This window comes from Manis pentadactyla, chromosome 1 (assembly GCF_030020395.1).
Source record: "Manis pentadactyla isolate mManPen7 chromosome 1, mManPen7.hap1, whole genome shotgun sequence".
NCBI lineage: Eukaryota > Metazoa > Chordata > Mammalia > Pholidota > Manidae > Manis > Manis pentadactyla.
The window spans coordinates 220,673,690-220,696,163 of record NC_080019.1 but is presented as its reverse complement, the minus strand read 5'-3'; the positions used below and the strand labels follow the sequence as shown (position 1 = coordinate 220,696,163).

The window sequence follows — 22,474 nt, the reverse complement described above, 5'->3', positions numbered from 1 at the left end:
AGGATATCTTCCAATCTTTCTAAAAGCGATACTCTACTCTCCTGCACTAACAATATTACAATCTCGTGAAAGGAGACAAATTATCCATATCTCTACTATCTTTCTTTCTAAATACTGCAATTTTTTTCTTTGTCATTTTATTAACAAGAACTTCCTAATATCTGACACTGCCATACTTCTGAATTAAAATTATTTATGCTCATGCTAATGACTTGCTACTGTAAGATCCTGACATCTTTTGAATTAAAGAGTGACAAAAAGGATTCAGAGCGGTTTTAGGTTCAGGACTTTGTGAAAAATGAGTTCACCCATATACAGAGAGCCATTTGTCAACCGGAATGCTTCCTTAACATCAACACCCTACTCCAGGCACACACGAAGTGTCCAACAAAATGTAAGATACCATTATCATTAGTCATGACCATGCCAGAAAACAGTTTTCTTCCAAATTATCAGTTTGGTTTCACAGCAAGTGAAAAGCACCAAGGATGACAGAGAAGATTCTCACACAGTAAACGAATATTCTGGCCTCTCAAACCTGAAAGCATGCCTCATCATCATTTTAACATCTGTGTCTTGCCATGTGCTCAAGTCACTCCAGATTGAGTCACCCTACCCTATCGTCTTCCACCAGCAGCTCCCCCTTTAAATGTCTCCTTTGGAACTGCAGGAACCACAGCAGCTATTAGAAAGAGACCCACGCTAGCTGGTGCACACAGCTGTCAAATCCTGGAGCTGGGTTCAACTAGCATAATGTTCTAACAACTCACTCTTGATAGTCAAAAAAATGGACGTGGTTCTCCTCCGCAGAGAGATAGGAGGACTCCCGCCACGACACACGTTCCCTGCCAGTGCTTGGAGTTAAGACCCTGGGATTCTAATCCCAGTTCTTTTTTCTACGGTAGTTGGTTCAAGTCCCAACACCTCCTATCCTTGACCTTCGAGAAAACTGAAAGTACTTGCCAGATTAAAAAACCTGTGAACCTTTGGATCTTTCTTTAACCAGACTGCACAATTAAATTGATATTTTAAACACACACACACACACACACACACACACACACACACACACACACACACACACACTAGGGCCCTTTTAACTGACTTTATGGAGGAAAATGGAGTTAACTTGAATGGCAACTGTAAAACAGGCATTTTCTTTTTTTTCAGCAGATATCAAATAGATGGAAAGCCAAGTTATTTTATCTTGTGAGAGGTGGGCTGCCAAAGCATAAATGGAGAGGGCTATTATTACACGGCACAACTCCATTTAACCACCTATGCCTATGTCTGTAAATAAGACTGCCAGGCAGGAGGTGAGCTTTTTCTAATAATGTTTTCAAAACAAGTAATTATGAAGTGATTAACGTGGCCAAGATCACTTCACCAAATCCCTTTGTGGACATCTTTTTTCTGTTGCCTGCTTCCCACACACTCAATCCTGAATCTTCTTAACAAATTAGGATGAAATACACTGTATGAACCTCCAATCACTTCTGATTGGCTTCAGGATTTGAAGTCACTTTGCTAATCCTAGCAGATTTATATCCAACACCTGATGAAATGCACACATGTACACAAATTAGTACATCACCTAAATGTTCCATCTATCTGGAGGACAAAAAAAACAATTAAAAGGCTAGTCTATTTACTATGATGTATCTCCACATTTGTAAAGAAATACAGCCAAAATGCAGGGGAAAAGGGGAAAAAGGCATGAGAAGGAAAACATACTTCTGCAAACTCTAAAGAGATCTATAAAACTGCAATCTGAGAATTTTATTATTAAGCTAAGCTTCTTAGCACAGAAATCCCCAAAACTCTCCAACTGGGCAACGAATTGAGAATTACGAAAAGCCAAAAATGACTTCCCTCTTTTTCTTTTTTTATCACATAGAATATAGAAACCCTTGGTCAATAATGATAATGTGACTTTTGTCAATGCATGTTCAAATCAGAGGATTGGCTGGTGGTGACGTCATACCCAGGGGTTAATCCCCCTTGAACGCAGTTTTAATATGATGGGCATTAATGCATCATTTACATAACAAAGTATTATATTAAGTGTACCAGTAAATGAGCCATGCAGATAAAAGCAACTATTACAGAAAAGCTATGTGCCACTGAAAAGCGGGGAGTGGAGGGACACAAAGACTTTTTTTTCTAACTAAATGAAACTAGGTCACCAAACAATACACATCTCTAAAAAGAGCAAGAAATGAATATTGAAATGCAAGTGACCTAGAATATTCTAGGACTAGAAATATGGAAAGGTTGCCTCCAGTGAAAAAATATTCAGTAATTAAGTAGAGATATTTGTAGAGTTTGTGTGTGTGTGTGAACTTGGTGGAGAAGTAAGAATATTAAAAATAAGTGAACTGGCAGCACTGCTTTTCTGGGAAGGGTAGGTAGCTTTCTTATCTTTAACAGGAAAAACTGGCCAAGTGAAATCATGACTGAAATCCTTATAATAAATTTAATTTTAAAGTGTCAAAAGATAGTTAAATAGTACAGAGGGAAGACAGCAAAGTCATGCAAAGCAAAACAATGAGATGGGAGAACTTGGAAAGGAAACCTTGAGAGACAGCCTTCAGCTATGAGAATATTGATCAAGAAACATCCACACAAAAAAGGAAAGCTTTTGGCAGAAGGGAGTAATGCCAGCTCACGTGGTCAGTTTGGGAGGCCATAAGTCACCCTTAGTCATAATGTTTCTGAAAACTACTCTCATGCTGTCTTACTAAGATCAGTATTTCCAATCCAAAGGAGTGTGGGGCTTGCACGCCGATTTGTGACTACAAACTTAGCAGAAATGCTCCTCACTGTAAAACCCACAGCAAGCTGTTGAAGAATTCTTCCAGTCATACATCTTTTCTCAATGACTGAATGCAAAACACTGACTGTGTTATGAAAGCATGTCCCTAAATTACTTTAGCCTTTTTAAAAAATCCGAGCAGTGCCTGAACCTGGGCGCAGACACACCAAACACCCCATCTCCCCACGCCCACGCCTCTACTGGCCTGGAGAGGGCAAGTGTGATCCGTAAGCCATTCCCGAGGGCGGGCGAGTCTGGATGTCTCACGGGTCTGCAGGAAGGGTTTTCGGATTGTTGTGAACAGCCCCACTATCAAGGGTATCAGAGAAGGAATCGGGCCTGCCTTCCAATATGCCATCCCCACACACACCGGGATCGCCTGTCACATCACAGTGACCTTACTGTCTAGGAGGGACGACCACCGAAAAGCTTAGTGGAAAAGAATACAGGGATTCTGGAGCTTCACCAAGGTGGGGGAGGGGGGACTGGGTCCTTAAATCCTGGGGGGAGAGAAGGGGGTGGGCACATAGGCAACTCAGCGAGTCCATGAACCCGCGCTGGGAGCTGACTCACAGCTTGCCTAAGGCTCTGAGAGGGTCCCTGAAGCCCCCAAACGTTAAATGATACTAAGTCAGGAGAAAAATGCACCAGCGACACTGTGTGAGACTTGCGCTGCCTCTCCGGGTGCGCGGTATCTGACTTTCCACTTCCCATCCTCCTCGAGGGGGGACTCGGGATTACAGATGCGCTCCCTTCCAGGAGCTGTCGGACTGGGCAAATGAGGCCAGAGAAGGTTTGAAAAGAGAAGTCATGAGGGCACTCCCGCGTGGACAAATCCGAACTTCCAGACCCGCTCCGGGTCTCCGCCCGCGCCAGAAGCCTCGCGCTCCCTGCGGGAAGACGCGTCCCGGGCGCACACGGAGTCCCTCCACGAGGAGCCCCAACGCCAGGGGTTCGGGTGTCCACTAGCCTGCCCCCTCCGCCTGGCTCCCGTAAGGATCGCGGCTCAAACCCAAGGGACGTAGCCCCAAGGCCGGCTTCCCCAAAGCAAGACCTCACGACGGCTGCGCCCTCTCCCTCCCCACTCGTCCCCCAAGAAGCCTCTGGCGCGTCCATGGGGCATCCGCAGCATCTCTTAGTGCAAAACACGAACCCCGACGTTGGACGCGGCTGCTGCTCCAGGCACACGTCACTTTGGAGCGCAGCTTCCAACTTCGGGGTGCAGGCCAACTACCGCGCGCTCCAGGGCACCGGAAGTGGGGGCAGCTCGGACCCGAGTCGGTACCAACCCGAGAGGCAGCTGCTGCCCTCCAGAGACTGGGCACGGCGTCCACAGCCACCCCGGCCCCATTTTCCCGCCTGCCTCTCGTCCTTCCAACCCTTCTTACTCGACTGGAGCCGGCAGCCAAGTCGGACCGGCACGCCCGGGTGAGGGACGAGCATCCGCGCAGGAGCCGGGGGACGCTCACCGAGCCGCCTCCCCGCGGACGCCCGGGCAGCGGCCCATCCCGTCCGCAGGCTCGCCGTGTGAGAAAGTTGCCGCGTCTCCAAAGACAAGCCCGAAGCTGCCGCGCGAGAAGCAGCGGCTACCGAGGCGGAGGCAGGAACTCCGCGGCCGGGGCGCCCCGTCCAGGGCTGCGCACAGCAGTGCGGAGCGGAGGGGCTAGCGCCCGGGAGGGGCCGGCCCGCCGTGGGCCGCGCTGATTGGCTGGAGCGGCGCCCGCCCGCGCCCCGCCTCCAAGGGTCCACGTGGGCCGACCCCTCCCGCCGCGCGCCCGAGTCTCCCGAGCGCCGCGCTGTGGCGGCCGCTCCGCAGGTGCTGGGGAAGGGCATTCTCTCCGGATGAACACCTGGGAGCCGCGCGCAGCCCTGCACAAGGGAAAAGAATTTCGCCATCGAAAACAATCCCCACGCGTAGTGTCGCCATCCGAGCACCGAAAGCAGTTTGCAAAAAGGCTTCCTAGCGTCCATAGCTTAGCACATGCATAACTAATCCGTCTTCTTATGTAACTTGCTTGCATTGGAGAGGAAAAAATCCGCACGCTTTAAGAATTTTAAAGTACAGCTAAGACTCTGACTCCTGCCCCATGCCAAACTTTCATCCCTTCTCCTTTCCCTGCGTGAAGGAACACCAATATTCTGTGATGCTTACATGGTATTCCTTTTACAGATAATACCTCATACGGTCTCCACTGTATAGGTAAGAAAACTGAGGCACAGAGAGATTCCATGATTCCGTGAAGATGACAGTTAATCAGTAGTAACTGTGTGTGACTTGAACCCAGGAAGTCTGGCTGCAGAATCCATGCTCTTTGACATTCAAAGTGCAATCCAGAAAAGGTATCCCCTAAGAGCTTGGTAGGAATGCATACTTTCAGACCCACTCTCAGGATCAGAACCTTCATTTTAACAAGATCCCCAGGAGGTTAGTATATGCATAAAGTCTGAGAAGCCCTGCTCTGTGCCACTATGCTTTTCACTGCCATTGGTCAGCCATATAATCTTCTGGCCCGTTTACTCTTCACTGACATAAAATTATGTGTCTTCCTGCCCCAGATGCAGTCCAGAGTGTATTTGCTCTTCTCTGAGCCTACAGCTTGAATTAATCTATGGCAGGCTCCCTGTCTCTGTTCCCCACCCCTTGCTCATACACACGTACCCCATACCATATTATTTTGTGTATAATTTAACATTTTCAATCCTTTACTCTTTTATTATCAAAAGTAAGGGCCTGCAGCCAAAGTCAGCCATGTTGCCAAGTTATCACAAGCCTGAAAGGGTATTCAGCCATCAGAGACAGCAGCTTGACCTTTGAGGTGTCTCCCAGTACTGGCACTTTATGCAGGACAAGGGCAAAGCCAAGGAAAACCTGAACTATGTGCCAGGAGATGCCAGAGTTTCTGACCCCATTCATTCATCTGGTCAATGACACTGAGGACCTGCTCTGTGCCAGGCACTGTAACAGTGCTAGAATACACAGAAGTAAACAAAAGAGAAAAAATTCCTGCTCCCATGGAGCTTACCTTCCATTTAGGGGAGACAGGCAATTAATACGATGAATAAACAAGATGGTAGAAAGTATGTTACAGAGAAATAAAGTGCAAACAGAGAGATGAGCAGTGGGAGGTGGTGACTTTAAACGTAGCAGGCTAGTTCCTCGAAGGTAGTATTTGACAAAAAGACTTGGAAGTCATCTAGAACTCCACTTTCATTCATTCACCAGATATTTATTGATTCCACACTACGTGTGAGCATGGTTCTGGCCTGGCTCTGTGTGTTCACTTAAGGCCTGCTGTTTTTCACATCTTCAAGCTTCCTTGACGTTTTCTTGTTCTGGTGGGGAAACAATGTAAGCAATGTCATGTGGCTCAACCTAAAACCATATTCTCCCATTCTGGATGTTCAGTATTGTTAGGGGTTTTACCTGTGTCCCCAAAGTTCAGGTGTTGATATCCTAACCCTGGTACCTGGGAATGTGACCTTACCTGGAGATAAGGTTTTAAGGAGGCAGTCAGGTTAAAACAAGGTCATTCGGTGGGCCCTAATGCAGTGTGACTGGTGTCCTTATAAAAAGGAGAAATTTGGAGGCAAACACAGTGAGAACCCCATGCGAAGTGGAAGGAAGAGGTCCGTGCAATGCTTCCACAAGGCAAGAAAGGCCCAAGATTGCAGACATACCAGAGAAGAGGAAAGAGGCTTGGAGGAGATTCTCTCTCTCAGCCCTCAGAAGGAATCAAGCTTACTAACCTCTTGATCTCAGAGGTCCAGACTCCAGAACCAGGAGACAATAAGTTTCTGTTGTTTAGGTCACCCAGAATGTGGCGCTTTGTTGCAGCTGCCCAGAAAACTAACGTGTCAAGGTATCAAATGGTTCAGCTAAGTGGCTCATCTATACATTTCCAATGACCTGATGTCTTGGGTGCAACAGCAAGAAGCCAAAATGATCTGATGATTTGAGATTCACTAACCAAATCACCACAAGGCAAGTTATGGAAAAAATAATAAATAAATAAAACCCAAATGTACCCCAAATATTCTATTATTTCTTCATTGGCTATTTATGAAGTGTCCACTGTGTGCCAGGTTCTGGGATATGATGCCAAACAGGGCAGGTGACTGGTTGGTGCTGTTATGAGGAGACTTAGACAATAAGCAAATCAACAGATATATGAGCAAGGTCATTTCAGAGCGGAACAAGTGCCTCAAAGACAAAGGCCAGAGGATTGAAAGGATGGCGGATGGGTTTATAGATCGGCTGCCCAGGGAACGTCCTTCTGAGGTGGTGCCCTCTGAGCCAAGACCTCAATGACAACAAGCCATCCAAGCAAAGATCTGGCAAAAACTGTTCCAAGCAGAGATAACAATTTCTCTCGTAAGAAAATATCCCTGCCATTCATTCCAGAACATCCTTCCTTCCTGTCTTGGCCACCCATTTCACACCCTTTGAGGTCATATAAAATCAATCACTGTCTGTTTCATAAAAATGGGGGCCAATTATTCATCTCCTCACATAAGAATCTATGAAGGTCATGCCAACAGAGTTTTGCACACACACCCAGTTGCAAGAAAAAAAATCCTTGATGTGCTTCTGTATTTGTGGATAGTGACCTCACATGACTTGGACATTGTGTTTATTTTTCTCATTTATAGAACATCCAGAACACTACTGAGCATATCCTGGTGCTTAATCGATACACTGATGACAGACTGTGCCTGGGAAGGAACTCTCCAACTCTCCTGGGCCTACTTACAAAATCCTCTTATTATCAAGTGAACCTTCAGTTTTAAAATGCTGCAACACTCTGTCCTTTGAAAGTAATTTTTACGTAGGAGACTAGTAAGAATAATAGTTAACATTAATTGTGGGCTGATGTGTGACTCACTCCACTAAGTGAGTCACATGGATTATCCTTATAACATACAAGGTAAATTCTTATTTATAACATCCATTTCACAGATGAGAAAACTGGGGCTCAAAAGAGGTTAAGTAACATGCCCACTGTTCAAACACAACTCAATCCAGACTTAACGCCTTGAGCCCATCTCTTTAACTACAAAGCTTATACGAGGGAGGGCAAGCAGAAAGCAAAAAGCATTTGTCTATTCCTTTGCGTTTGTCTTTGAAATTTTCAAAGCACTATTTTCTAACTTTTTTTTTTATTTACTCCAGCTTTCTAGCTTTCAACCTCACTTTTCCAGCCAGATATTTGCTTTGCCTTCCCTTGCTTCAAACTGGCAACGGCAAGAACTTTGATAAATGAAACGACTGATATATTTTTTGTTTTCAGCCTGTGTGCTTCTCAGCATCCTCTGAGGAAATGTGACTCACGGTTCTTAGAGCTCAGTCTACTTTGACATACATCCTTCTCTCATATGTGACAACCTCCCAATGCAAAGGGGGTCCCCCGCTTCACTCAAATAGTGGGGAACCTCACGGCCCTGCCAGACGAAATGCCATGCATGATGCCCAATGCCAGCGCTGGCCCTCTTCATACAGATAGGCTCCTGCCTGAGAGTGAACATCTAAAAATGGCTTAGTTGGTCTTTGTGAATCACTTTCTAATCTCATGGTTTCCCCGCGGTCCTGGTCAGAGAGAAAGCCCAGGGAGCTTGCAATGGTGAAAATATGTGAGGTATTTCTCATTGGATCCTGGATTCCCCCACCTCACTTAGGAAGTAGGCAGGCATTTTAGCTGTTAAAGGACTTCCTGCCTGGGATGGCTGGTCAGGTTTGCTTTAAACTTCAGGAACTCAGACAAGGTGTCTGGCTGTTTGCTTCAGCAGGCTCAGGTGGGTTTCATTATCCTTTCCTGTGCTGACCACAACCGCTTCAATAATTTATGCCCTGGAAAAGATCAGCATTTCAGGGCAAATTAGCATAAGAAGGACTTATGAAACCACAGTAGGAGGGCATTTTTAGAGATCAAACAGGCACTACCGAACAGAGCAATACAAGCTAGTTCCAAGTAGGACCAGCCTAAGGTAGAATCAAGAAATAGTGCTCCTGTGGGTATGCTTTCTTCTGCTCATCCCTTCCACCCAACCTCTATCAACGTGGTTATACTGCCCCCAGTTACACAGAAGGTTGCTGTTGTCATTCATTTATTCATTCTTTCATTGATTCTTTCTCTAATTCATTTAAAATTTTTGTTGAAGAGATCTTTGCACATCCATGTTCATAGTAGCATCATACGCAGCAGCCAGAAGGTAAAAGCAACCCAAAGGTCCTTGAATGAATAAACAACATGTGGTATAGCCACACAATGTAGTATTAGCCAGCCTTTAAAGGGAAGCAAATTCTGAAACACTACAAGGATGAACCCTGGAGACACTATGCTAAGTGAAATAAGCCCGTCACAAAAAGATGAATCCTCTGGCATGAGGGACCTACAAGAGCCAAATTCCTACAGACGGAAGTAGAACGGTGGCTGCCAGAGAATGGAGGGGAGGCGAGACCGGGCTGCCAGTGTTTAATGGGTACAGCGTTCCAATTTTTCAAAATGAGAAGAGTTCAGGAGACTGACCGGCAGTGATGTGGCACAAGAATGTGTGTAACACCACGAACTGCATCCTCAAAAATGGGTAAGATGGTAAATTTCACAGTGTGTATATTTTACCACAGTTGTTAAAGATTTCAAAAACTAATGGGAATCCTTTTAAATCAATTGAAAATAGAAAAAAATTAAAGATTAAAAATGTGATATGTGATTCAATTTGTATCTAAAATTTTACTAGATTTAGACTAAACATTTTCACATAAACACTTTTTAACATTGTTGTTGGTGTGTGCCAGACATTGTACTAGGCACTTGAAATGCAGTTGTAAGAGGCATTCATAGTCCCTGACCTCAAACCACTTAACCAAGTATACCATGATGACCTGGATGGAATGCTTTGTTCAGTTCACACTTTCTTCTTCCAACACATATTTGCCGAGTGCCTACTATGTGCCGGACTCTAGGCTACCCACTAGGATGCACTGGTGAACAAGATAGACAGAGACCCAGTCCTCCAGGGGCTGCCAGACTAGCAGGGGAGAAAGACAATAAAAAAATTGTTTCCCTAACCCCTTTGTTCCACCAAAATTTACTGGTTCTCATTTTCTAGACTCTTAACACATGGCCTTAGGAAGTCTACTAATGATATCCAGATACAAAGCTTCTAGGTGTGATTCCCTCTCATATTTGTAATACACATATGTGGGAATGCAAGGAACAATATATTAACAGTTCTTTTTTCCAAAACGTGGTTTGTATCCCACAGACGGCTTGCCAATGCTTTTACCTGAAACACAGAATTAATAGTTGTCATGTATTTTAATGCATATTAGGAAAAAAAATCTTAAACGAGAATATCAAACCTGTGATTTCATGTATGTTGTTATTTAGAACAAGGTTAAATTGAAAGGTGATTCCAATTAAATAGAAAATTATGATAATAATAATAATTTAGGTATATAGGAACATCAGGAAGGTAAGACCCAAGAAGATAAAGAAGGGGGATTGACATTTGTAAAAACAGGAGCGATTGTATTGGCAGCGATGCTTGACCCCGATAGGCTGATGAGAATGATATTCCCACCATTGGCCAAGCCTGGTTCCACTGTCAATGTTCTTCTCCTTTTCTAACTGCAACTCTTGGGGGCCGCTCCATGTCACACTGAGATGACACGTAGTGAGACTGCCTTCCTACCCGAATCGCCAACTCAGCTTCCTCGGAAAAGACTCAATCCTGATGAGGGTGGTGACTAAGAGGGAGAGATCATCAGGTTATCTTTGGAGCTTGAATTCTGAACACGGTGAGTCTCTATTCATGCACGCTGATGTTGTGGCAAACTGATGTAGAAACAGCACCCATGTTTCCAGTCCTTACCTGTCCTATTCGCTCTCCCGGACTTGTAGTACAAAGTGTTGGAGAGCGCAGAAAAATAAGTATTGGGTTTTATTCCAACTTTCCTTCCATCTGCCCTATTTTAATACAAGCAAACAAAAATCACATGCCGTTTGACGTTTATTTTTGAACTTGAGGATTTTGCCTTTACCTTGAAAGAACATGATTTAGTAAAAGGTCATGAAAGTCACAGTAGGATTTAAGAGGCTTCACCTGGACATCTGACATTTGGAATATACTCGTGATCAGGGACTTACCCAGCAGGGAAGCCCAATCTATTGGTGGGCCTCAAATTCCATGGATTTCGAGCAAGTTGCAGTACTAGACATTCACCTGCCTGCCAAACACCCCCTTCTGAGGAAGTGCCCTACCAGAACCCTTGACTGCAAGTGACAGAAACCCAGTGCAGACTGACAGAGGCAAAAAGAGGCGGCGACCTATTTATACAACTGAGGTGCTCCAGAGCTGTCACCTACTCACGGAGGGGCACGACTGTGCGTGTATGCCATCCCTGTCGCTTGGCTGTGGGTTTTTGGTATGGATTGGCCTCCTCCTCTCTTACCAAGAAGCGGCTTCTTCCAAAAGGCAGGGAAGATGCCCTTGAATAGCAACAAGCCATATCCTCCCAGCCAGGTGATCCTCAATGCATCAAGAATTCTCCTCTGGCTTCAAATTAAAGAAAACTGGCCCAGCTTGTTTCATAAACCCAGCCCTGTGCCCAGGTTGGGCAGAGGAAGTGAACAGCAGTTGTCCCATAATCACACACTTGAAATTCTTTCAATGATCACTGAAGTCCAGGAGTCTGTCCCACCCACTGCCCCATTTTAATACGAGCACACAAAAATCATATGCCGTTTGACGTTTATTTTTGGACTTGACCCAGGTGCAGCAGCTAAGGAGACGCATTTGGGCTCCTAAAGCCAAGCCAAGAACTGTCCGTCCATCATGTCTGACTTGTGTGGCCTTGCAAGAGACACAGCATGGGCCAATCAGACATTCCCCCCACCACTGAATTTGGAAATGGGAACCCAGGAGATGGAGCCATTTAGTTGGGGCAGTGGAACTAAATGACACAACAATGATAGGCAACATGCAGCTGAAGTTATAAAGCAGCAAGCCTACAGAAACTGGAGATCAGAGCAGAGAGAAACATTGTCTCTGAGACGACATCACCTCGAAAGAGAGGTTCAGGTTGTTGCTGACTCAGTTTACTGGGCGTTCCATTGCCTGGAAATTTTATATGAGTGGGTCTCCAGGTAAGAAATGGGTAATAAATTTAGTGCTTCTACTCATGTGATCCATTTCCTCATTGCAGTGACTCCATTGCAAAGTGTTCATATTCTCTATTTTCCAGACAAAAACCTGAGGTTCAGAGAACCTGTCCAATCTTTCTTAATATGATTTTTCAAGCTTGAAAGTCTCCAAGTCAAAAATGCTTTCTCCCTTCTCTAAGTTGCCTCAGAACGTTGAGTAGCATAGAAAGACCTGGGCTCATGGATTTAGCAATCACCTGTCTACTGAGACTATTAGACACATTCCCAAAAGCCATGGAAGGGAACAAGGCTGCTGTGTGAACATCGCAGGGAGGGAATGACTGTGCCAGCCCGCACGTAGTGGGCACTCGTTCTGTGCAAGGCTCTGCACATTGTGCAACCAATCAGCACAAGAGAGACTGAGGTAGAATGGTCATGCTTCCAGGTGCCATAAGATACAAGGAACTACAAATAGTTTGCTTTCTAGGATTTAGTAATTTCCCTGCCACGCCTATGTTGCATCATCTTCTCATTGGGTCAAGTCTGAAAAATTCAAAAGAATTTCTATTTTACCCATGTATTTAAACCTGGCAAATGAACACAGGCCTACAGAGCCAGGATGAAGAGGATGAGGCAGAGAGTATCAGAGAGCGGGTGTCAGGATGGATGTGGTGAACCTCATGGCAACACCCCCTCCAAGTCTTGATAAACAAAGTTCAACATTGAGTTGATTTTGCCTGGTGAATTCCGAATATTCTAAAATTTTAATAAGATTTTTAACAGCAATAAGTAAGAAACAGTATGATTCATCATGTCAGTACTTATTTTGTAAGGTTATTAGCACACACTGACAGAAATTCTAAGGAATAAATAAATGTGCTGAGATGATTTTTAAAATAGTCCCTTGCATTTCGTTTTACTCTATGACCCTACTTTCCACCCTTATCCGCAACAAATTCAAGCAGCTGGACAGTATGCTTACAACCCTGGGGAAAAAAATATACCAGAGCAGAACTCAGAGAACAAAGAGACAAAACCATGGCTTATGAGTTTCAAAACAGGCTGCTGAAATCCATGCTGGAGATGATAGTTTTGAAAGGTAATAGTTTTAATAGTATTGAATAGTTTCTGAGCCCCAGAAACCAGGTTTTTTAATATCAAAAAGTCACAGCATATCCTCAACAATAGATTAGGAAAAAAATTGTCCCTCTCTGCCCCTCAACCCCAGCTTTCAGGGAAGATATAGATTCCACAGGCTGGAGTGAAAAGAACAGAGTTTGAAACGATGAAAGACGAGGATGAGCATTAACTGAAGAGACCTCTGTGGACAGCTGCTCTCTGAGCTGCATGAGACCAACAACAGAAGTCTGGCCTAGGATGGAAATGCACAGGCCTTCTCAACTTGGCTCTCTTGACATTTGGCCAGATAGTCTGTGTCGTGGGGGCTGCCCTGAGTAGTGTAGGGGGTTTAGCAGGACCCCTGGCCTCCACCTACCAGATGCCTGAAGCACCTCCAAGTTGTGGGAGCCAAACATCACTCCAAATGTCACCAAATATCCACTGGTTGTAGGGGATGGAGTGACGAGTGCAAAGAAACTGCCCTTGGTTGAGAACCCATGAGAAAGATTACACACAGGTGTCTTTCTAGGAAAAAAAGCTACGTGTTCTCCTCCTACACTATTAGTGGGGATGTAAATTGGTTCAACTGTTGTAGAAAGCAATAGGGAGGTTCCTCAAAACACTAAAAATAGAAATGTCATTTGACCCAGTAATTCCACCCCTAGGAATTTACCCAGAGAAAACAAGATCCCTGATTCAAAAAGGCATACGCACCCCTATGTTTCTTGCTGCACTATTTACCATAGCCAAGATACAGAAGCAACCTAAGTGTCCATCAGTAGATGAATGGATAAAGAAGGTGTGGTACATATACACAATGGAATATTACTCAGCCATAAGTAGAAAAGAAATCCTGCCATTTGCAACAACATGGATGGAGCTAGAGGGTATTATACTCAGTGAAATAAGTCAACCAGAGAAAGACAAATACCAAGTGATTTCACTCATTTGTGGAGTGTAAAAACAAAGTGAAACAGAGGAACAAAAAAAGCAATAGACTCATAGACCCGAGAAGGCACTAGTGGTTACCAAAGGGGAGTGGTTGGAGAGGGTGCGTGGGGAGGGAGAAAGGGATTAAAGAGGCAGTATAATTCACAATCACAACAGAGGTAGGTCACTGGGAAGGCAGTACAGCCCAGCAAATACAAGTAATGAGTCTGTAACTTCTTCCTACATTGATAGACAGTGACTGCAATGGAGGGGGTGAGGCCTTGATAATATGGTGAATGTTAAATTGCTGTTTTGTATATGTGAAACCATCATAAGATTGTATATCAATGATACGTAAATTTAAAAAGTTATGTGTTCTTTATATAAGACCTTATGAACATAAAAAAATTACACTCCCAAAAAATCATCCTTACTCTACTCACTCAGAAGTAATCATTCTTAATGTTTTATCCACAATTTCTTCTATATATGTATTTTATTTTCACAAAACCAAAAAGTGGGGCTATATAACCAAAAGTTATAGACTGTTTTGTAACCTGCAGTTGTTTACATCACAGTATGTCATGAATTTTCATAGAGGTATAGCATTCCTTAACATAGCCAGAACATAATCTAATTAGCCAATCCCCTGTTGCTGAACATTTAGGTTACTCCCAATATTTCACTATAATAGATAATGCTCTGATGAACATTTTCGTATATTCTTTTGATTGTTTTCCTAAGATAAATTCCTCAGGAATGTTCTTAACAGAGAAACTGATATTTTGGGGTTGTATCTATAATATTTACTATCTAACTGGCATATATAATAGTTTGCTGATTGAAAATATACCTTCTACTTCTCTAGTGCTTTTACCATTCCTTCCATTCCATAGTTCTGTCCAGTATGCAGGGCAGTATACCAATATCCTTTTTTGTTGATATTCATAGTAGTTAAATGACTTACCCATGGCAGCATAATTACTTAGCAATACAGGACTAAAACCCATCTCACTTGAGTCCTAGGAATTGTGGTAGTGTATGCATATTGGTACCATATAAACTACAAAAACTGAAATAAGGCAGGAAAGATTAGTATGTCCCCCACTCAACAGATGCAGTGCAAATCTGTGAGTACCAGGATGTCAGGATAATTCTTGGTTATGAGTTTTGTTTCTCAGTACAATTTTGTGTAGACCCCCAAGCTCCCACAACATAACCTAGACTACAAGACCTTGGATGAGGGAATTTGCTGCTTCCTATGCAAAATTCCACAACCAATCTCATCTCCAAATGCTGACTTAGAGGGATAATATTTAAAGATGCTAATTCTAACATCTGCTTCCTTCTTATCCCTGAAGCCAAATTAAGTTGGTACAGTCTGTTTTTACTTCTAGCTACACTCTAACACAGATTTATTACTGATTAATTTCTTATCAAGGAAAAACAACCACATCTTAAGTATTTTAGATAATGGCATCTAAGTATTTTATATTGCTTTAAGTCTGAACAGTTAGAATAGAGAGTGTATCCAAGGTTCATTACCTCTAATGCTTGCATACTTCCTCATGTTTTGATTCACCAAAAAAAAAAAGTTACTCACTGCTTAGCCATTTTTTAGGTTTAATGAGATTAAATAAATTCTAAGGGGAAAAGAGTACAGCTTAATAATGTTTTAAGTGGTTTGTACAAACATTTCCTTCTATCATGCGCACAATTTTAAACCAAAGCCAACTTCTGCAGCACTACTGAAGGCTAATGAATGCCTAAATAATATGTTGAGGAAAAAAAGTGATGAGTTGATTGGATACAGAAATATCCTAGACCTCTGAAATACAGTTAGGGAAACAACTCAATTGTACTCAGAGACAGAACTCATAATAACGAATTATATTAACATCCCCGTGATCCATCACTACCCATTAATAATAAGTGATCTTCTTGGCAGCATATATTGAGGTAACTGACACTCACTGATTTGAGGGCTAGACTTTAAAGCTCCAGATAAACTTTGAGCCAATTTCCCTTCATTCTAACAATACCTAGAAAATGAGAACAAATTAGAACATCACACAACGTGTCTATTTCCTAGAACCTGGCTGATGCCGATCTTTCGTCCAGTTAATTAAAGTTCTTTTGCAGGTTCTTCCTCATTTTCAATAAAGGATTTGGCAAATTCATCTAGGAATTTTATTTTATTTTTCCTGACAGCCTATCTAGTCTTTGGAACTAGTCTTGATGTGCATGTCTTTCTCCGTGTGTGTCAGACTGTTACCTCCAAACATACTTGCTTTCTAATAGTTTAGATATCCAATTGTGTAAATATGTGTTAGATAAACCTGAAATAATCAGAGTTCTTAGAGTCTGGCAAATTCTATGATGGTTAGTACTTGATTCTTGGAGCCCTGAGCAAAGAGATTCATTAGATGTTACGCTGCGTGGGTACAGAAGGACAATACCAAATGGCAGGGAGCATCTGAACACTTATTCCAGGAGAGAGCTTTCAAAGAATGTTAAGAACCACCAGGTAGAACAATGATAAGGCCTGAAGTCCAGACACACGCTCTAACGTGCAAGGACCTTGACAACATTGTGTTTCCATTTCATTATTGAATGAAAGAAGCCAGTCACAAAAGACTACAACCTGCATGATTCCATCTATCTGAAATGTCCAGAATAGTCAAATCCACAGAAAGAAAAAGAGGACTAGTAGCCAAGGGCTGGGGGGAGGGGAAACAAGGGTGATGGTGAAGAAACTTTAGGGTTTCTTTTTGGGGTGAAGAAAATGCTCTAAAATTAAGTAGTAGTGATGGTTGCACAGGTCAGTCAATACAGGCAGACCACTGAGCCATACACTTTAAAGAGGTGACTTTTATGGTATGTGAGTTAGATCTTAATACCTTGAAAAAAAAAAAAAAAAAAACAGGCAGAGACAGAAGGAGTCAGAAAAAACAAAGAAGAACCAGCAGTCTCAAAGGTATAAGAGCTTCCGTCATTATGGGAAGTTTCTTTCCTTGTTCTAAGTTGACCTATGAAGTTTCTAAGCAACTCTGATGTGATTACTTGGAAATTCTTAAACAGCAAGATAAAATCAACACTGAACTTGATGATCGGGGGAGTCTAGTAAACATAATGTTGCTCATGTAATTGTGGATACCAAAATAAAAATAATAAACACCGGGCCTGTGTGCACCTCTCCCAGCTGGATTCAGCAAACCTTGCCCAAGCACCTACCACGCACCAGCCACCTAAAATATAAAGAGATTGTTGCTGTTCTGGAGTCACAAAATTTTAACTAGAAAAAAAATTTTCTTAACTGAAGAAAGAGACTATAACTGTTAAGAATGATTCTTTTCAGGTGATGGAATTCTGAGTATTTTCTTTTTTCCATTGGTCTAGCATAGAGTGACTTTTTATGCTATAAAGAGAGGGAAATAAAGTTTCCAAAAAAGAGAAAGTCTTAGAGAAAAATATGAAGTGCTCTCTTAAAGCTATGAGAGCACAGAGGAAAGAGAAAGGAGGTGGCTTGAGGAAGGTCAGAAAATGTGTATCAGGCAATCAGGTGATATCAGCCTCAAGACAGGGGCTTCTTGGGCTTGAAAAGGTCTGAGTGTGTGCCTCCGTTCTTTGTTCCTGATTTGCAGGACATGAATCCTTCAGAGCCTGGAGCCTGCTAGGGGGAGCCTCAAGACCTGGCAGCCCGCCGTGGCTACCAGAGGCCCAGCCTGGGAGACCTGGGGGGCCGTGGCTATGGGCCCAGGAAATATGTCTACTTCCCCACCACCCACCCACCGCCCCACCTCCCTGTCTTTGGTTTCAATAAGGGCAGGAAGATTGTCAACAAACAGGAATCACTCGGAAGGAAGTAGCCTCTGGGTTGGGGCCAGTGGGAGCCACCTCAGTCTCTGCTATGGGCGTCAAAGCACATCACATGGTAAGACAGTTGCTCTATCAGTCTGCCAAGGAAGTAAACGTGGAAAGCATTGCTATTAATGCACGTGCAGTGTGTGGCAACAGGTGCAGGAGAGCCTCCGTCGGTTCAGTTGTTCTGCAGGAGATGTGCCAGCTTTTTCAAAGCCTATGCATGGAGCTCACTTGCTATGATGGACTATCTTTATTGCCACAATTCTGACCCCCTCATCCTTTACCTTGTTCCTGCAGTGACCTCAGCCTTCCCTGATGGAATAAAAGAAGATGGCGAAAGCCACACGGGCTCAAACCCATGGTCCATCCAGTCCTGCACTGAGAACAACAGAGGAAGGCAGCCTATTACATGCAAAGGGCATGGGTCTGAGTTGGATTTGGATTCGAATCCCAGCTCAATCCACTCACCAGGTAATTGAGTTTTGGAAAGTTATTCCAGCTCTGTTTCAGATTCTCCTCTCTAAAGTGGGCATAGGGTTAATACTGCCCTCGCAGGGGGTTGTGAGGACTACTTCACATGAGACACACACGCCAGAGGGGCTGAACAAAGTTGAGGTGGTTTTCATTGGTTCTCTTAATAGACATCTCTCTATAGCAGCATCCCAAAAGTTTATAGACATTACCTAAGCATTCTATCATTTTTCTGATTTAATTAGCTAATATATATTTATGTATATATATATATACATATAAACATATACAATACACATTGATGTGTACACATACACATATCTATAGAGCATCCACTTTATTGGGATTCTCTTGGTTGCAAGTGACAGAAATTCAATCTGACTGCCTTAGAATCACTCCAAAAAATTAGGGAATATTTATTGATTCACATGTAGGAAAAATTCCAGTGGCAGTTTAGTTTCAAGCACAGCTATATGCAGATACTCAAATAATACCGTCACAAAGTTGTCTCTCTTCATATTTTGAGCTTTGCTTTTCTCTGTGTGGTTAAATGAATTAACATGCATAAACCGATAGAATAGTGCTTGGCTCATTAATATCACTATATAAGTACATACTACTCTTCTTTCATTTAATCCTCCTTACCGCCCTATGAAGCATGTACTACTATTATCCTACTTTTACAGATAAAGAAACTGAGGCACAGGGAGGTCACACAGTTATTTGATAACTGAGCTGGCCAGGCAGCCTGAAAAAGGCTTTTCTTGACCACTTCTCCAAACTGTCCCCTCATTGGGCTGGAATGGGAGGTTGAGCTCTGCTTGTGAATGGACACAAAATGCAAACCCTATAAAACAGGTGTTTTCAACATGAAGCAAATGAAGAAGAAAGGCTGGGTTGCTTGCTTCCTGATGGGGTGCTCTCCTTTCTCATCTTTTTTCTCTTTGAAACAAAATAAGTTCCTCCTTCTATAGTTCATGCATAGATCCTATTAGTCCAACACAATGGCAGGAGTTACACTGACTTAAAATCCTAAAGTAAGGGAGTGGTTGGAATATGAGTCCGAGTACTGGTCCTCCTACGTTAGCAACACCATCTCCCATCCCCAGACTGTCTTCTGCTCTTGTCCGCTCTGCTCTGTGCCCTGTGAGGCTGACCTCTATGAACTGACCTCTGGCCCGCCTTTCCCTCTGGCTTCTGGTTGGTTTGTCCCGTGGTCGCCTGCCCTCATGGGTGCAGGCCCAGAGGGGTGATAGTTTGCATGGTCGCCAGTCCCTGGGTGCTCGGCCACCCCTTGCTGATTTTCTTAACCTAAAAGCCACACCTTTGCAAAGAGCCACTTTGCTTCATTCCCGTCCATTAAAACCTCTGAGTTTGGTACATGTGGACTTTTATAGGACTTGGGCATTTCCACTTCCCTAAGCTCCTTCCTCCATAAAGAACTATTAAAAATTATATTTTATGATTTAAAAATCCAGGCTGGATTATATCCATTTTTTCCACTTCGATTTTAAAAGAAATTAACAGTTCCACGAGCTTCTCAAAGTATCATGGACTGTCCACCCTGAGCCTACTGTGTGTAATGGAGAAGTCAACCCTGATGCCATCTCTTCTACCTACATTCCTGACAGACAGAAAACAGGAGCTCCCAGGAACGTGGGCTACTATCCGGTTAAAATCATGATCCTCGGGTTAGATTTCCGAAACAGCCTGTGTCCATTACAATGAAACCAGCGCCCTTGTCCCTAAGCAGATTCTATTTCCAAGTCACAGTTACGATGACAAGATAGTAAAAAGAAAAAAAGATGGAGTATCTAGTGTTTAATGAATGCTTAATTCACTTATGACTCACCACATTCCAGTGGCTAATAACACACCACCATATATATTTCATCGAAAATCCTCGTTTTCCTCTGTGTAAATATACTACTGCTCTAGAGTGGAGAAGGAAAGAACGTTTTCTAAAAGTTCTCAGAAAGATCCCATCTTTGCTCCCAGTATTGCAAAGCAAATTGGAGTTTTTTGTTTTGTACTGCTTTTAAATGAGAGCTGAGAATTTTCTGAGGACGAATACTGCCTTTGATTGGCAATCTGTTAAGTATTTGATGGTCGTAAATGTTATATTTAGGACTGTATGGACTTAGTCAGCTCTCAGTCTGTCACCAGCTCCCAGACCAGGCAGAAAGAAGTGGCCAGTTGTGCTGGGAAGAAGACAAAGCTAGACAGCAGAAGCATTTTTAAATCTACAACAGTTATTGATTTTCTGTTGGAGTTAAAGACCTTGAGCCCCATGCAAATGGGGTTGGGGGAGGCCAACGCCACTTTAGATTTTTTTGCCTTTTTGGAATCATCAGTTCTAATTTCAAACTAATGTCAAAATGAAATATCGTGGCTCTCTCCACACTCACTTGCCAGCTGGCTCTTTGGAAGACTGAGGAGAGGAGGTCCCAAAAAGGGACAGGAGGAGCCGAGAATATGTCCCTCAGCACCCTAAATGCCAACCGTAAAACTAATGAACTGTGGCAACTGAATTGTCTAAGTTCATTCCAAATTATGTCTTGGTAAAGTTCATTTTTGTTTTCAATTGTCATCCTGGAATCATAAATGTTGAATCTGAGGTACAGCTTCTCAGTTCTTTCAATTGTGTGTGTATCCTTTTCTTAAAAAAGGGCAATGGGTCTTTTCTTAAAATATACATATATATTTTTATATGTGTTTTAAATGAAATATATATTTTAAAAGAAATATATATATCTTATATATTTCTTTTTTAAGGAATTGAATCTGAAAATATCTCTGGGAAAACTGGCCTGATTCAATGAGTCTGAATTTTGACATGTTGTTGAGGATAGTGTTTTAAAGTATATCCTCCTTAACTATTCATAACCCAGTTATAAGTTCATGTTTATTTTATAGCTTTTTTTTTTTCTTCATCCTCTTATGACCATATACCATGTACCCTGACAAGTTTATAAAGAATATTAAGGTTGATGCTTGCTGGTCTTAGAATTAATCAAAATCTCTCTGCTCCCTTCTCAGCCTGGACAATTTCATTACTACTAAACCAAGGATTATAGGATTCTTATATCTTTTTTTTTCTCCAACAGAGTTCAGTTGATTTAGAAACAATGATTAAAGCTGCTTACTTAAAGGAGGATTGTTTCCAATTTTCCCTTCTTGCAAGGCGGAGAAAGATGAAAGCATCTCGATACTGAAATATTTATATCTAAGACTGGAAATCTGTATAGGAGGCATGATGAATGATTGCAACCAAAGACTTTTTATTTTAAAGTCATATTTCTTATCTCACACTTCACATTCCTTACAAGGCAGAAGAAATCGGCACTAAATACCTTCACAGCCTCCTATCCCAGATAGATTTTCTACCTTTATTTAATTGGAAATCTAACATGGCATAATAAAGAGACTCGAAGATATAGATTACCTCTCTGACACTATTTATAGGGATAAATATCAGTTATCCTTATGCGGCCTTAGAATGACTACTTTCAAAGGAATGGGAACACAAATTAGAGGGAATGAACTGAAGCCTCCCACAAAGAGACGCCTTGATCTGGGATTCAAGAAATCTAAAGAACTAGAAGTGATTACTTCAGAATAATTCCGGGTTTACACAGCCTTACAAACGTGCTATAATTAACTATTCTCACTTTTTATCTGGTTTTCTTACTTTACCCTCCTCCCAATACTCTTTCGAGGTAAAATGCCAGATCTTAAGTATACAGTTGGATGAATCTCTGACAAATGCATCCATTCTTGGAACCATTACTCCAATCAAGATACAGAACATTCCACACTCTTTAATTTTTCTGTGTGGCTTTTTAAAAAAACGAGAATTATTATAGCCCTCTGCTAGTAGGAATGCGCTCCCCTCTAAATTCCAAAAGGAATAAAATGAAACCAGAAGCCTGTGAGCTGGTTCCCTATGGAGCCAAATGCTCTCTGACACCGGTCCATGTCCAGGGCCTTTTACCAACAAAACAAAAAAAGGAACTGATGTTGACCGGCAGGGAGAGGGGGGATGGCGTCAGGGCCCAAACATCAGATTAGAAACACAATGGGTCCCGGGGACCAGACGCTAAATCCTGGCAGCCGGCGCAGCCTTTCATCT

The 22,474-nt window shown here is 42.7% G+C and overlaps 1 protein-coding gene across 5 annotated transcripts in view; it reads right to left on the bottom strand.

Annotated features, from left to right (window-relative positions):
- The window catches only part of TAFA4 (TAFA chemokine like family member 4), a 337,579-nt gene that overhangs the window by 301,351 nt on the left and 13,754 nt on the right, over positions 1 to 22,474 (bottom strand). For 4 of the 5 annotated variants that reach the window (XR_008999278.1, XM_057507565.1, XM_057507575.1 and 1 more), the window contains exon 1: positions 4,204 to 4,429. The exons of the other annotated variant lie outside the window; for it this stretch is intronic. Coding sequence is in view for 1 of the 4 variants with exons in the window: in XM_057507580.1 (XP_057363563.1) it covers positions 4,204 to 4,258 (55 nt within the window). In the remaining 3 variants the exon portion in view is untranslated. Of the gene's footprint in view, positions 1 to 4,203; positions 4,430 to 22,474 lie in introns of those variants that run through there. 5 annotated transcript variants of the gene reach the window in all.